Source organism: Xenopus laevis, chromosome 3S, assembly GCF_017654675.1.
Source record: "Xenopus laevis strain J_2021 chromosome 3S, Xenopus_laevis_v10.1, whole genome shotgun sequence".
NCBI classification, from domain to species: Eukaryota; Metazoa; Chordata; class Amphibia; order Anura; family Pipidae; genus Xenopus; species Xenopus laevis.
In genome coordinates, this window is record NC_054376.1 from 7,527,046 (window position 1) to 7,542,587 (window position 15,542).

Below are 15,542 nucleotides of genomic sequence, written 5' to 3' on the forward strand. Positions count from 1 at the left end.
AGTTATTATGCATTGAACTGACACTGCGGCATTATATATTGAATGGGCACTGTATTTATCCATCCACATTTTCTAGGGTTATTTTGTATCAAATTGGCACTATATATATTGTCATATGTTCTTGGGTATTATATATATATATGATATCCATGGATAGTATTAATGAATTTGTACAGAAAAAAAAATCCCCAGGCAAAAAAACAAACAAAAATTCTCCACCTATGGTTTGCCATTGTTTAGTTTACGTCATGGAGATACTCACACAGCATGACATAAAGGATAAATAAAAACATAGCCCTTTGCAAAAATAAACAGAAGAAAGTGGGATACCTGGGTTTGATGCTTGCAGGTTTGAGATATTTGGGAGAGCACCAGAGGAGAAAGTTACGTTGATGATAAAGGTTACTAAGACATCTGCTGGAGGACATCAACATGAAAGATGACGGCCTAATAAATAGTAGAAGGAGAATTCTAAAGTAGCTTTATCCTTAGAAAATAAGGGCATTCTGAATAGTTTAAGGGAAAAGAGAGATTTGAACTTCCAGGAATGCATTGGGTTAGAGAAGATACGGGAGAGGCTGCCAGTTACGGTTGTAAGCGAGATTTGTTGTGTGCACTTGCGCTTGAGGACCATGAAAAGACGATTTCACAAATCATCCCTCCAAAAAATTATGAGGAGAGACCTAACTAGGTTACTAGTTATCTGACGTATGGTGATAAAAGGGCTCACTGCTTATCATTTACTCCATAGCTTCATAAAGACTTACCTTGTATATGACTGCAACGAAAACAAAGATGTGATGAGGTATAACAAGCACTTCTACATTATTAAGACCTATGTGCTCATCAACATAAGTGTAATGAATACATGCGTACTACAGTATTTCAACCTCCAATTGTGCGACATGAACCAGAGACAGTTCCTGCATGAATGGGAGAACTTTATTGGTCCACCGTGAGTGTTGTGAGGGTATCATTTTATTTAGTGACAATATTGCTCTACTTCTTGCCTTTCTTATGCAATGCCCTGTATATCTTCGACTATTTCTTGTAAAGGTCAAAGATTTCTTTTTTGGGAGGTGGAAGATTGGCATAAAAAATATTGTTTAAAGGAACAGTAACACCAAAAGATGTTGCTCTAATGTTCTTTTGCTTAGGAAAACAATTAGAAACCTTTCTCAAATCTTTCCTAAGCAGAAGAACATCAGAGCAGCCGCTTTCTCTCTCCTGACAAATTCCTTGACTACTTGGTGGTCAGACTGGTCAGAAACTGACCAGCAGGTGGCGATGTTGGAACATAATTCATTCATATTAACAGCACATTTATCCCTTAATATCTTGGAATAAAAAGAAAATAAATAATGAATGTAAATTACAAAACTTATTAGTATAGCACTCTAATCAATTTTACATTCTGTTATTTTAAAGATGTACTTATCCTTTAAAGATACAGTAGCCCCTACATATGAATAGGTTATATTTCCCCAAGACATCGGGCAACAGAAAACGCACCGTTGTTCTACAGCAGCAACTCATTACTCTTACTTGCACCATATTTTTATCGATTTAAATTAAAAAACACAAAAGTGAAACCGGTGGTGTTTAGAAGGAATACTTGCCAACATACAAGTCAGGACAGGAGACATTACAATCACATGGCAGTTGCATCGAACGGGACGAAAAGTCAATTGACCGCTGTGCATTAAGGGAAAATGCACTTGCCATGACTAAAATAGATAATCCAGTTAAGTAAAGATGCAATGATGTGCAAAAGGCAAACGGATGTAAAGAAAATCTAAAAGAGATTATTCCCTTAACATCTTGAAGACAAAGTGGCCTAGTATGGACTGCAATATCTTTGCAACCATTTTGGCAGTCAGTTTGTGAAATAAATACATTCATCCCTTGAATACTAAGCTACGCTATGAACAATTCTGCTTCTCAAGGACACACTGAGAAATCTTCATGGCTACACTTTCCTGCAGGTACATATTTCAGGAAGAAAACAATTGGCTTTTGGAACTCCTTAAGGAAACACTGCTGTCAGGTTCTCATTGAGCGACATATAGAGCAGTTTCGTTCAACGTTGGTGAGACTTCAGGCGCTATTAGTTCCCACAATGCTACGTATGTCCCCAACAGAAATCCTAGAAAGCCCACAAGGCTGATAAAAATGTCCTTGGCGATGATCCATCGGCTCAAGCCTTCGGTGTAATAGGTGAGGATTTCCAGAAGGGGAGGAATGATAAGGGCCAGGGCGCTGCTGCTAACCGATCCCACCAATGAGATGACAAGGCCCAGGTGAGGGATAAGGATCGCAAGGACACCTAATGAACAGGAACAAAAAATAAAAGTTAAGGTTAGTGTAATAAGGAAATCACATGATCCAGATTGCTAGAAACATATGGTACATATGGGCGCTGTTGTAACAAAATTCATTTATATTAACAGCACATGTATCCCTTAATATCTCGGAATAAAAAGAAAATAAATACCGTATATACTCGAGTATAAGCTGACCCGAGTATAAGCCGAGGTACCTAATTTTACTCACGAAAACTGGGAAAACTTATTGACTTTAGTATAAGCCTAGACACAACTAAGACCGTTAGACAAGCAGGTATAGCCGGTAATTTTTGGAAAAATTAAACCTTTTATTAACAGAAAGTTCCATTTATAACCTTTTATGCTGCAATCACTACAGCGCAAAACTAAATCACTGAAAATTTGTCCCCCCCAGTGGATTTATATTACAGACATTTTTTCAGCTGAGACAAAATATACTTTCCACTAGCAATTATACACACATATACTATACACACTCTCCCTACACAATAATCACACACATACTATACCCACAAACTCCCCACACATATACTATATACACACACACACACACACTCTCTACCCACACCATCATACACAGACACACACATATACTATATACACACAGATATTTCATCTACCAGACGTTTTTTTTTATCACTGACTCGAGTATAAGCCGAGGTAGACTTTTTCAGCACATTTTGGGTGCTGAAAAACTCGGCTTATACTCGAGTATATACGAGTGCAGTAGAGTGATAAGACAAACCTTAAGCAAAAAGCCGGCCTTTTCAATGTACTGAACGTGAGTTGGCCTGGGGCCACAGAAGAAGAAGATTGTTTCCTGATACCATGGATATCAGTCGATTAGGGAATTGGGTATTCTTAAAAATCTTATTTGCTTGGAAGTGAAAAGGAGCCTCATCTCATTTTCACTTTCTGCTACTCCAAGCTTTCAGGCTGTTTTGGAATTACTTTACAAATTAGTAAAATATGTGTGTTATTTGATTGGAAAGAACTTGGTCAAACTTTTTTTTCCTAGGCCGAGGAAAATATCATGCGATGGTCATAGGTTTCTGCATTATCCACTGCACAGAAATAGTAGTTCAACTGAATGCCACTCCAACTGCTGTGCTAGCATCAAGGGTAGTCACAACTCACCAAGGAAAACTGATTATCCTTACGTAATGTGCCCAATGAATTGTATTCTTTTGATGACAAAGGGGGAAAAAAGACACATAAAACCTCTGAGCAAAAAGGTTTCCCCTGACACGTATATCCCTAAGGGAGCTGGTGAGTAATCAACTGAAGTGAATCACTAGGTAACGCAAGTAGTTTGGTAAAGAGCAAGTATTTATAGATACTGGATAGTCGGGAAGGGCTGCAGAAGAAGTACTTTCTGGACCTTTCAGAACAGAGATGTAACAAACAGAATTTGTCACTACTGTTACCCCGGGCCAGTGAAGTTTTCTGCTGATAGGAGCACTGGCCCGGGGTTTCAGGTAAGTAAATACAATCACTTGGGGCGCCTAACATGTGCAAGACAAATTTTTTTCTCCTTTAAGTAGCTAAAAGGTCACCAGTAAGCACAGCAGGTTGCACCACAAAAAGAAGCACCCATAAAGAAAAAATGCATTGCTAGGGTGACATTTGCTTTCTTAGCACACTACTGTAGACCAAAAATGTTCACCAACTTTGTTGATATTGCCATTATACTTCACAAATGATCAGACAGTGACAGCCAAATTCCAAACTCATCTGGAAGCATCATGTTTAATGTCAAGCACAACTTTAATGATGTAAAGCTCACCAACATTGGAATCTGGAACAGTAAAAACACATTCTTAAGGTGGCCATAGACACACAGATCCAATCGTACGAATCGAGGATTCGTACGATTTTCGGATCGTGTGTGGCGTGTGCCGACATCTTTCGTCCGGCAGAGATCGGTCGTTTGGTCAGGGTTGATTTTGACACGACCGATCCCGCCGGAGCCCATTGCGCATTGTAATCGAATCGTTCGGCCATACGCTGAACAATCAGATTACCCCCGATATAGCCATGCTGTTAATGGCATATTGGGGAAAGATCCACTCGCTTGGCGATGTTGCCAAACGAGCGGATCTTTGCGTCTATGGCCACCTTTAGGGGTGATAAAAATCAGATGAGGCAGGGGTTGGCAAATGCCAGGAAAACCGTACTTGCCTGAATGCAAAATAGCAACTTTAAAGCAGGGATCCGCAAACTTTTTTCCCCTTGAGCCACATTCAAATATAAAAAAAAAGGTTGAAGAGCAACACAAGAATGAAAAAAATCCCTGGGGTGCCATTATGGGCTATGATTGGCTATTTGGTAGCCCCTATGAGGACTTACAGCCTACAGGAGGCTCTGGTTTTTATGCAACCAAGATTTGCCTCCAAGCCTGGAATTCAAAAATAAGCACCTGCTTTGAGGCCACTGGGAGCAACATCCAAGGAGTTGGAGAGCAACATGTTGCTCATGAGCCACTGGTTGGGGACCACTGCCCTAAAGGTTGGTGGAAAAGGAGGAATCACTATAACCAGCATGATCTGGATTTTTCTCCAACGTTTGGACTAAGGCCCTTTAGTCCTAGTGATAACAAAGCTTAAAGGGCACCCCTTAATGTTTCCACCACTGGAGGTTTGGGTTAAAGGGGTGACTCACCTTTAAGTTCACTTATAGTATGTTATGCTAATTCTAACCAATTTTTCCTCTTTCCAGCTTTCAAATGGGGGTCTCTGACAAATGCTCTGTAAGGTTACAGGTGTATTATTATTGATACTTTTTATTACTGATCTTTCTATTCAGGCCATCCAGTCTCTTCTTCAAATCAATGCATGGTTACTTGGGTAATTTGGAGTTTAGCAACCAGATGAAATTGCAAACTGAAAATCTGGTGAATAAAAGAATAAATAACTCAAAAACCACAAATAATAAAAAATGAAAACGAATTGCGAATTGTCTCAGAAAAGTACTCTCTACGTCATACTAAAAGTTAATTTAAAGGTGAACAACACCTATCATTATGCCATAGATATGGAAGTTGAAGTACTTGACTGGCCAGCAGAGTGCCCTGACCTCAACCAGATTGAACCCCTGTGGGAAGACTTGGAATGCCAACTGCGAGCCAGGCTTGATCCCCAACATCAATGCCCAACCTCACTAACGATCTTGTGGCTAAACAGAAGCAAGTCCCGTCAAAAATGTTCCAACATTTAGATGGAGCAATTTCATATCCAAAAAGAGAGGCAGATGTCCCGGTATTTATTGGTAACGTTAACCATGATCAATCTTTTATAGACTATTTATGGTATTGCTTCCCTTTATATGTTTTGGAACCCTGCAGTCTGTAGTTGTTTTGCGATTACATTCCTATTAATAGAAATAATTTAGTTTCCAGCGGTCTTGGTATTCGAATTTTTTGCCACAATTTCAATGGTGTGGTTCCTAGTTCCAATCACCCAGTTTGTGATTGTTGTTTTTTGTAGCCCACCACTACTTTCTATTTTTATCTCTTCAGCTTCATCTTTGCTTCAATTAGGCCTCAGATTACACTAGCACTAGTCGCACAAATTAAACAAATTGCAATTGCACTTTACAATGTCACATTCATTTTTTAATTGATCTTCAGTTGACTTAATGGATTCCCTGTATAAATTATTCTCATTATTTATACTCAACCGATTGCTTCTGATTTATTTTAAATCAGTATTGCTACTCTTACGATGAATTTGCTTTATATAAATACTATTTAATTAGCATAAAACCATTCTCATCCATCTTAAATGTGTGGCATAAAGGATAAAATTGCTTTTCAGCCGCTGGGGTCTAAGTATTATATTTACAGGGGATTCTTGGGAACGTCCTACTGTTCATCCTAACAAGGCTGCAAGCATATGATTGAATTTGAATGCATGGAGCTGAAGCTCAAAGAAGTTGTAGGGTGGCATGACTGAAATCTGGCTCTAAAAAGTTTTGAGACACAGTCAGTGCCTACAACCAGTGTTGGACTGGCCCACAGGGATACCAGGAAAAGTCCCGGTGGGCCCAGGTGTCAGTGGCCCCTCCTGCTGCTAAACATTTGGCCTATTTCATGGCCATTCCCTATTTTTATGAGAACAAAGAGGCTAAATAGTTGGAAAAATAGAGTATAGTATGTAAGGAAAAGAGACTAGGAGAATAGAAGTTGAGTGAGGAGAGGAAGAAAAATAGTACTAAGAGTGGGCCCCTGGTCTAAGATTTATTGGTGGGCCCCTTGTCAAAGGTTTTTGGGTGGGCCCCTGGTGTCCCAGTCCGACTCTGCCTACAACATCCACCTCTGCTCTTACAACAGTGGCTACCACATTACATCGGGAGAAAACAACACAATGATAAGCCAAAACACCAGTAATGGACAAGATTATCATATTGTATTTTAGCGTATTTTTTGGGGATAACCAATGACTCATGTTAGAGAGAGTAAGTATGACCTATAACCTCGGCTATTGGTCAGGGCTGAGGTAGGTGGGGCTAAGAAATTACAACGAGAAAACGAGCACCACCAAGAAGCCTACACAGGCATTATAACAACGACGTATAACCAGGGCCGCCATTAGAAATCACGGGGGCAAAATTTTAGTTGTTGTACATTGTAGCCAGGGCCCCCCTTACAAGTTAAAAAAAATTAGGACCCTAGAGAATATTTTAAAAAAAAACATTGGTGGCAGGGGCCTATAGAGTATTAAAATAATACATTGGTGACCAGGGGATTTAAAATAACAAAAAACAAAAAAAACACACACGGATGTCCAATAGAATTGAACTTGTGGCTGCAGGACTTTTACTTCGCCTCCTTTCGTGACTTTGGGTCTTTTCCCCGCTTCAGGACTTCAATTTCGGCTGTTTTCGTGACTTCTGAACTTTTCACTGCTTCACGACTTTAATTTCTGGTGTTTTCATGACTTTGGGTCTTTTCGCAGCTTCAGGACTTCAATTTCGGGTGTTTTCGTGACTTCTGAACTTTTCACGCTTCACGACTTTAATTTCTGTTGTTTTCGTGACTTCGGGTCTTTTCGCAGCTTCAGGACTTCAATTTCGGGTGTTTTCGTGACTTCTGAACTTTTCACCACTTCACGACTTTAATTTCTGGTGTTTTCGTGACTTCGGGTCTTTTCGCAGCTTCAGGACTTCAATTTCGGGTGTTTTCGTGACTTCGGGTCTTTTCGCAGCTTCAGGACTTCGATTTCAGGTGTTTTCGTGACTTCTGAACTTTTCACCGCTTCACGACTTTAATTTCTGGTGTTTTCGTGACTTCGGGTCTTTTCGTAGCTTCACGACTTTAATTTCTGGTGTTTTCGTGACTTCGGGTCTTTTCGCAGCTTCAGGACTTCAACTTCGGCTGTTTTCGTGACTTTGGATCTTTTCGCGGCTTCGGCTGTTCGGTACTGCAGCATTTCGTCTGTTCGGGACTTTAGGAGAGGCAGCACGACTTTGGCGCTGTCAAGGGGGACCCGGCTATTTCAAAAAGTGTAGCACAGTGGGGCCCTCCTTCAGGCTCATGCCCGGTACAGCAGTACCCCCTGTGCCCCCTGATGCCGGCCCTGCGTACAACACTGATACTGAAATACAGATACAAGACTTAGGGGCAGATCTTTTAAAGGTCGAATAGTAAATTCGAATTCAAATTCGAATTTTCTAGTTTTTTTAGTACCAAAATTCAAACATTTGAATTTTAATCCCCAGTTCAAATGTAAATTTAAATGTGAGATTTATCACATTTCCACCATGGTTCTAATTCGAATATTCACCACCTAAAACCTGCCGAGTTCATTTACAAGTCAATGGCAGAGGTCAGTTGAGGCAAAATATTGCCTTCCAGACATTCAAGTTTTTTCAGATTTATTTGAATTTGATTCGAATTTATGTCGGGACGATATGATAGAATATTAGACTTTCAAATGTTTTCTTAAATAACCTCCCATTCGAGTTGTGAGTACATTCGAATATATTCGAATAAACAAAAATCATACATTTCGAAATTCGACCTTTGATAAACCTGCTCGTTAAAACTGTATCTATAATGGAAGAGTGGAAACGATTGGGCTAAAGGAGAAAATATCTGCAGAGATATGCATGAGAGCAAAATATTGATCAATTGAATTAACGAAGACGAAGCCGGGATGAACCCACCTCTCGGGCAGGCATCCAATTTACACATCAACTTGACAGCCTAATAATGGGATTAACTTCAATTTAGAATACCAGGATAGGTTAAACGTGACAGGTCAGAGCACTGTTGAGTTTTAGAAATGACTCTTCTTAAGAAAATGCCGGCAATTGACTTAGAAAAGCTTTCACAGAAAATCCAATGTCCTTCAGCACTTTCTGGGAGGAAAAACCTGGAAATTATATTGAGGAAGAGCGGCCACCATGTAAAAACATTAGCAAGCCTTGGAGGCAGAAGAAGAGAAGTCAATGTGACCAACTACTTGAATTCAAGCTGTCAAAAAAAATATATGTTACTTTTCCCCTTGGAAACCTTGGTGGGAATGTGAGGCACGGGAAAAATGTTCTCAAATGTTCTTGTCTTGATGAAAAAAAGGCAGAGGATTTTTTTTTATTTTTAATACCTTCAAAAAAAAAACAAACTCTTATTTAATGGACAACTAAATGAAAATGACTGAAAATGGCATATTTTATATAGTGAACTTATTGCACGAGGCTAAAGTTTGAGCTTGTCAATAGCAGCAATGATCCAGGACTTCAAACTTGTCACAGGGGGTCACCATCTTGGAAAGTGTCTGTGACACTCACATGCTCAGTGGGCTCTGATTGGCTGTTGAGAAGCTAAGCTTAGGGCTCGTCACTAATTATCCAGCAGAAAATGAGCTTCCCTGGCTGTAATATAAGCTGATGCTACAGGTTTGCTGATTATTAAATTCTGATGCTAATTGCACTGGTTTCTGGGCTGCCATGTAGTAATTATGTGTATTAATTACTAATCAGCCTTATATTGTGACATTTCTATTCTATGTGTACTGTATATTGTGAGTGGGTCCCTAAGCTCAGTAAGTGACAGCAGCACAGAGCATGTGCAGTGAATCAGCAGAAAAGAAGATGGGGAGCTACTGGGGCATCTTCGGAGACACAGATCTTTACTGCTAAAGGGCTGAGGTTGCCGATAAAGACGCAACATGCAGAGCTCGCATCCGACAGTCATATCGGATGCAACCAGCTTCTACATGTGACATTTGTATATTAGATTTGGTGCTTCCGACGTGATGCCTCCGGTTAGTCTCATCGCGTTGGTAAAGCAGGTAAAATCGCCCGTTGAGTTCTACCCTTAGAGGTGCAAGCCAGCTGGATCACAGGTATGGTAAAACATTTAACTTCAAAGCTGCATTTGCAATCAAGTTGTATTTTAAAATCCTTCACAGCAATATAGCCAACACAAATACATTACATTTCCTATACATACATCTGCTGTAGCATTTACCTTGCACATTTAAATTTAACACATGATACATGTCAGGTTTCTAACACAAACTAGTTAATGAAACGCATGGTTCACAGGTGCTGACAGATTCAGAGTAAAGAAATGGACTTGTCTGCCCATTTGCGGGGGCTTCAGACGGGTCTCCCTGATCGTCATCAGGCCAAAAATTGGCCTTATATCAATCAAGCAGGTTTGATTTTTCCTGTGATTGAGGATCACATTGGCTAGTTGATGTGGTCCTAAGACACATCAGGCGCCCATTTCCTTTTGTTATAACCCGATCATTTGGCCCTAGGGCTGAACATTCGGATTAACCTGATATCGCCTGCCGTTGGTGGGCATATCGGGGAAAAATCTGCAACCAAACGAGTAGATCTTATCATGTATGGCCACCTTAACAGAAAGAGGCTGCTCTGATGTTCTTCTGCTTAGGAAATATTTGAGAAAGGTTTCTAATTGTTTTCCTAAGCAGAAGAACATCAGAGCAGCCTCTTTCTTTCTCCTGACAACTTCCTTGACTACTTGGTGGTCAGACTGGTCATAAACGGACCAGCAGGTGGGGCTGTTGTAACAAAATAAATTCATATTAAAGGGATACTGTCATGGGAAAAAATGTTTTTTCAAAATAAATCAATTAATAGTGCTGCTCCAGCAGAATTCTGCACTGAAATCCATTTCTCAAAAGAGCGAACAGATTTTTTTATATTCAAGTTTGAAATCTGACATGGGGCTAGACATATTGTCAATTTCCCAGCTGCCCCAAGTCATGTGACTTGTGCTCTGATAAACTTCAATCACTCTTTACTGCTGAACTGCAAGTTGGAGTGATATCGACCCCCCTCCCTTCCCCCCCCAGCAGCCAAACAAAAGAACAATGGGAAGGTAACCAGATAACAGATCCCTAACACAAGATAACAGCTGCCTGGTAGATCTAAGAACAACACTCAATAGTAAAAACCCATGTCCCACTGTGACACATTCAGTTACATTGAGAAGGAAAAACAGCAGCCTGCCAGAAAGCATTTCTCTCCTAAAGTGCAGTCACATGACCAGGGGCAGCTGGGAAATTGACAATATGTCTAGCCCCATGTCAGATTTCAAACTTGAATATAAAAAAATCTGTTTGCTCTTTTGAGAAATGGATTTCAGTGCAGAATTCTGCTGGAGTAGCACTATTAACTGATGCGTTTTGAAAAAAACATGTTTTCCCATGACAGGATCCATATAACAGCACATGTATCCCTTAATACAGGGGTCCCCAACCTTTTTTACCCGTGAGCCACATTCAACTGTAAAAAGAATTAAAGAGCAACACAAGCATGAACAAAAGTTCCCGTTGGGCAAATAAGGGCTGTTATTGGCCAATTGGAAGCCTCTATATGGACTGGCAGCCTACAGGATCCTCTGTTTGGCAATACACCTGGTTTTTATGCAACCAAAACTTGCCTCAACGCCAGGAATTCATAAATAAGCTCCTGCTTGTGGCCATTGAGAGAAACATCAAAGCAACATGTTGCTCACCAGCCACTGGTTGTTGACCCTTGCCTTAATATCTTGGAATAAAAAGAAAATAATACATAATAAATAATGAATGTAAATGACAAAAATGCTTAGAATAGCACTCTCATAAATTGTACATTCACTTATTTTAAAGGTTTACTTATCCTTTAATAGAAAAATGAAAAGTTTCAGGAATGCGCGGTGAGCAGAATTGCAGCATGTGTTTAAAGATAAAGCAAGGAAAATATACATCTTTTTCAGGGATATCTAGCGTAAAATACTTGCTTTGATGATCAGAGAAGGCTGAGAAAAATGATAGAGGCACCAATCGGACCCAACCAGGCGAAAGGAATCGTTCACTTCTAAGAGATGTAGTGTCCCCGGGGGAGAGCAGCAGTCGAGCATCAATACAAGATTCTTAGTTATTACATAATTATGCATCTTGTGACTGGGAATATCGGAGCTGGGAAGGCTAGTGGGAGTAAAGGCAACACAGCTCGGCTATATAGGTCAGGCAGACTTAACGTGAGAAGAAGCGTTTTTGCCTTTAGTGATGGTAAATACAGCAGAACACCCAAGCATCCAATCAGACAGGCACAGGGAGTGGTGCACATGTGCAAGAGAGAAATTGGAATCACATTTGTTTTATTTTAAACTGTTGATGATCATTAATAACATCGAGTGATAATATTGGCATTTATCTCAGCAGACCCCATGTTCCTTGGCAGGCTGTTTTTAGGTTTATTTTTCTATACTGCAGTAGTACTTCTGTTACCTGACTGCATGATTCTCCCATACTGCATCATTTACATGTATAATGTAAGGGTTTTGCTGAGGGGTTTCGGTTCAGGCTTTACAATTGGCACCAATGGTGGTAGTCAAGTGAATTTAACAAATATTTAACTAGTTTAGAAAGTTCAAGATTTGCTTTATATAAGAGCAGTCGTATGAGCAGAAGTGTAAAATAGTTCTAATTGTTCGGTGCTTTGAACAGACAGAAATATACAAGTATGGGATCCATTATCCGAAAACCCATGATCCAGAAAGCTCCGAATTATGAAAATGCCGTTTCCCATGGACTCCATTAAAATCAAATTATCCAAATTTTTGCAAATTACTTTCTTTTTCTGCGTAATAATAAAACAGTAGCTTGTACTTTATCCCAACAAAGATATAATTAATCCTTATTGGAAGAAAAACCAGCCTATTGGTTTTATTTCACCTTATTAAACCTTTAAAATAAGTGAATGTAAAATTGATGAGAGTGCTATTCTAAGCACTTTTGTCATTTACATTCATTATTTATTTTCTTTTTACTCCAAGATATTAAGGGATACATGTGCTGTTAATATGAATGAATTTTGTTACAACAGCGCCACCTGCTGGTCAGTTTCTGACCAGTCTGACCAGCAAGTAGTCAAGGAAGTTGTCAGGAGAAAGAAAGAGGCTGCTCTGATGTTCTTCTGCTTAGGAAAACAATTCTCAAATCTTTCCTAAGCAGAAGAACATCAGAGCTTCTTTCTCCTGACAACTTCCTTGACTACTTGGTGGTCAGACTGGTGGGGAACTCATTCATTCATATTAACAGCACATGTATCCCTTAATATCTTGGAATAAAAAGAAAATAAAAAGAAAATAAAAAGAAAATAATGAATGTAAATTACAAAAGTGCTTAGAATAGCACTCTCATCAATTTTACATTCACTTATTTTAAAGGTTTACTTATCCTTTAAAGCAGGAGATGGCCTTCTGTAATTCAGAGTTTTCTGAAAAATGGATTTCTGGATACCTGTGCTATATTATTAACCCAATAACAGTACACCTGGAATGCTTTATTTTTGACGTACCCAATTGCTTGGCCTATTAAGCTTCTTTAATCATCAACAACACATGTATGCCTTAGGGCACCCAGCCGACTCGGCCCGGCACTGCCAGTTTGTTTAGGATAGCAGCTGCCATATTAGCTTGTTGTGACATCACTTCCTGCCCGAGTCTCTCCCTGCTCATTCATAGCTCTGGGCTCAGATTACAGCAGGGAGGGGAGGAGGGTAAAGGGAAGGAGGATCAAACTGAGCATGCTCAAGCCCAAGCCCTGGAGGTTTAAGCTGAAATCAGTAAGTCTGATACAGAAGCCCATGAGTACACAATAGAAGGAAAGAAATGTGATGTTTCTTTTGACAGAGGACTCAGCAGCATTACTTTGAGGGTTTACTGGTGTATTTATATAGACCTTTCTGATAAAGCTTACTTATTTGTAGCCTTTCCTTCTCCTTTAAAACATCAGTATTTCAGATTAACTGGTTCCATCTTTTCCACTGTAATATTTTGGACACCACCTTATAGTGCAAAATACTTCTGTTTAGTTTAAAAGACTTTTCTATGAAGCACAAGGATTCAATTTGGACTAGATCGAAATTTCTAGCAAGCCCAATGAGTGAGACCGGCTTCACAGCTTGAGAAACGCCAGTCCTAAAAATGAGGGAGTGCATACACAAAACGGTGCATAGGAATGGCACATTTTTCCCATGTAGATTTATTTTAATTATTCATTTTTTTTTTTAGACTAGCAAGTTTTTTTTTAAGGGTACTGAAGCTTCAGAAATGGTCAATTATTAACGTCCTACTGGCCAGTTGCCCTACTAAGCTACCTGCGTGCCGACTGCTTGCATGGAAGTTCCTTCAAACGCAGCTTTTTACGAAACCTCTTAGCGGAGTCTGAAGCACATTTCTCCAGAGAATAATTCATAACCAATGAAGAATAATTTATGATATAGCTTTTACTCACTGAATAGGTCTCCCGCTGCTTAGTTAACTCATAAGGTTGGCGTGTGCTTTAGGCATTAGGGAACAGGCAAACCTATAGGAAAACTATTTTAACCCACTGGTGCAGTTCAAAGGAACAAATCTCCACAATGGATTACGTATAAACGCATCGAACCTTTCACTTGAGCCAATATGTTCACATAATATCTCAAATGCTAGAGAGGGGCCCAACTGTCAGATAATATCATTTTGCCTGTGCATTTCGGGCTCCCTTGGCGTTTGTATTTCAAGAAAGAGCTGGACTGAATCGTTGAGAGTTACTGAGGGAAATTAGAACATGAAGCTGGTGGTTACACGCCTGGAAGGACAGAGCAAGAGTGAAGGTTCTGCTAAGGAACATGAGCAAGATCTAATGGAAGGGTTATGATGCGATGCACTAAACGTCTCTGCTGTCTTAACGGCTTAGGAAATTAAGTTTTAAGTAAAAAATGTTCAGAATGCGGCAGGTTATTGCCCCATGAAATAATATAGATTCTGTTTATGGATAAACAAACAGTTGCTGCTCAATCTATATCACCATGCTGGTTTCCTATCTTCGCAATTGGCCGTGATAAGTAACGAACCAGGAAATGTGTCTATTGTCGCCACAGGGGTGATATGATAACTATGTATAAATATATAATATATATAATTATCTCTCTAATGCTTTATTTACCAGTAGGTCTTTCCAGCTGACACAAGGTCACCCATTCTGATTAGAAGAAAAGAGGTTCCGGGAAAATATTGGGAAGGGGTTTGTTACAGTGAGAGCTGTGAAGATGTGGAATTGTCTCCCTGAATCAGTCGGGATTTTGAAAGTTTTTTTTCAAAATGCATCAGTTAATAGTGCTGCTCCAGCAGAATTTTGCACTGAAATCGATTTCTCAGAAGAGAAAACACATTTTTTTACATTTAATTTTGAAATCTGACATGGGGACATATTGTCAGTTTCCCAGCTGCCCCCAGTCATGTGACTTGTGCTCTGATAAACTTCAGTCACTCTTTACTGCTGTACTGCAAGTTGGAGTGATATCACCCCCATCCCTCCCCCCCAGCAGCCTAACAACAGAACAATTGGAAGGTAACCAGATGGCAGCTCCATAACACAAGATAACAGCTGCCTGGTAGATATAAGAACAGCTCTCAATAGTAAAATCCAGGTCCCACTGCGACTCCTTCAGTTACATTGAGTAGGAGAAACAACAGCCTGTCAGAAAGCAGTTCCATCCTAAAGTGCTGGCTCTTTCTGAAAGCACATGACCAGGCAAAATGACCTGATGTCACGGTCGGCACCCTAAATCCAGAACCGATTCCAAGCACCCTGGTCTCGGCTCGTGCTTCTGCCTGTAGCAGCCGCCTTTGGCCTCGGGAGGAGCCCTCAGCTACTCAGATGCCGCCAGGTCTTAAACGAGAGGTGCAAGGCG

General features: G+C 40.0%; 1 protein-coding gene across 2 annotated transcripts in view; it reads right to left on the minus strand.

Moving 5' to 3' along the window:
* Window positions 1–924: 924 nt before the first annotated feature.
* The window catches only part of slc36a1.S (solute carrier family 36 (proton/amino acid symporter), member 1 S homeolog), a 46,056-nt gene continuing 31,438 nt past the window's right edge, over window positions 925–15,542 (minus strand). For both annotated transcript variants that reach the window (XM_018254860.2, XM_018254861.2), the window contains exon 11: window positions 925–2,326. In XM_018254860.2, coding sequence (XP_018110349.1) covers window positions 2,052–2,326 — 275 coding nt within the window. In that variant the 3' untranslated portion in view covers window positions 925–2,051. The remainder of the gene's footprint in view (window positions 2,327–15,542) is intronic.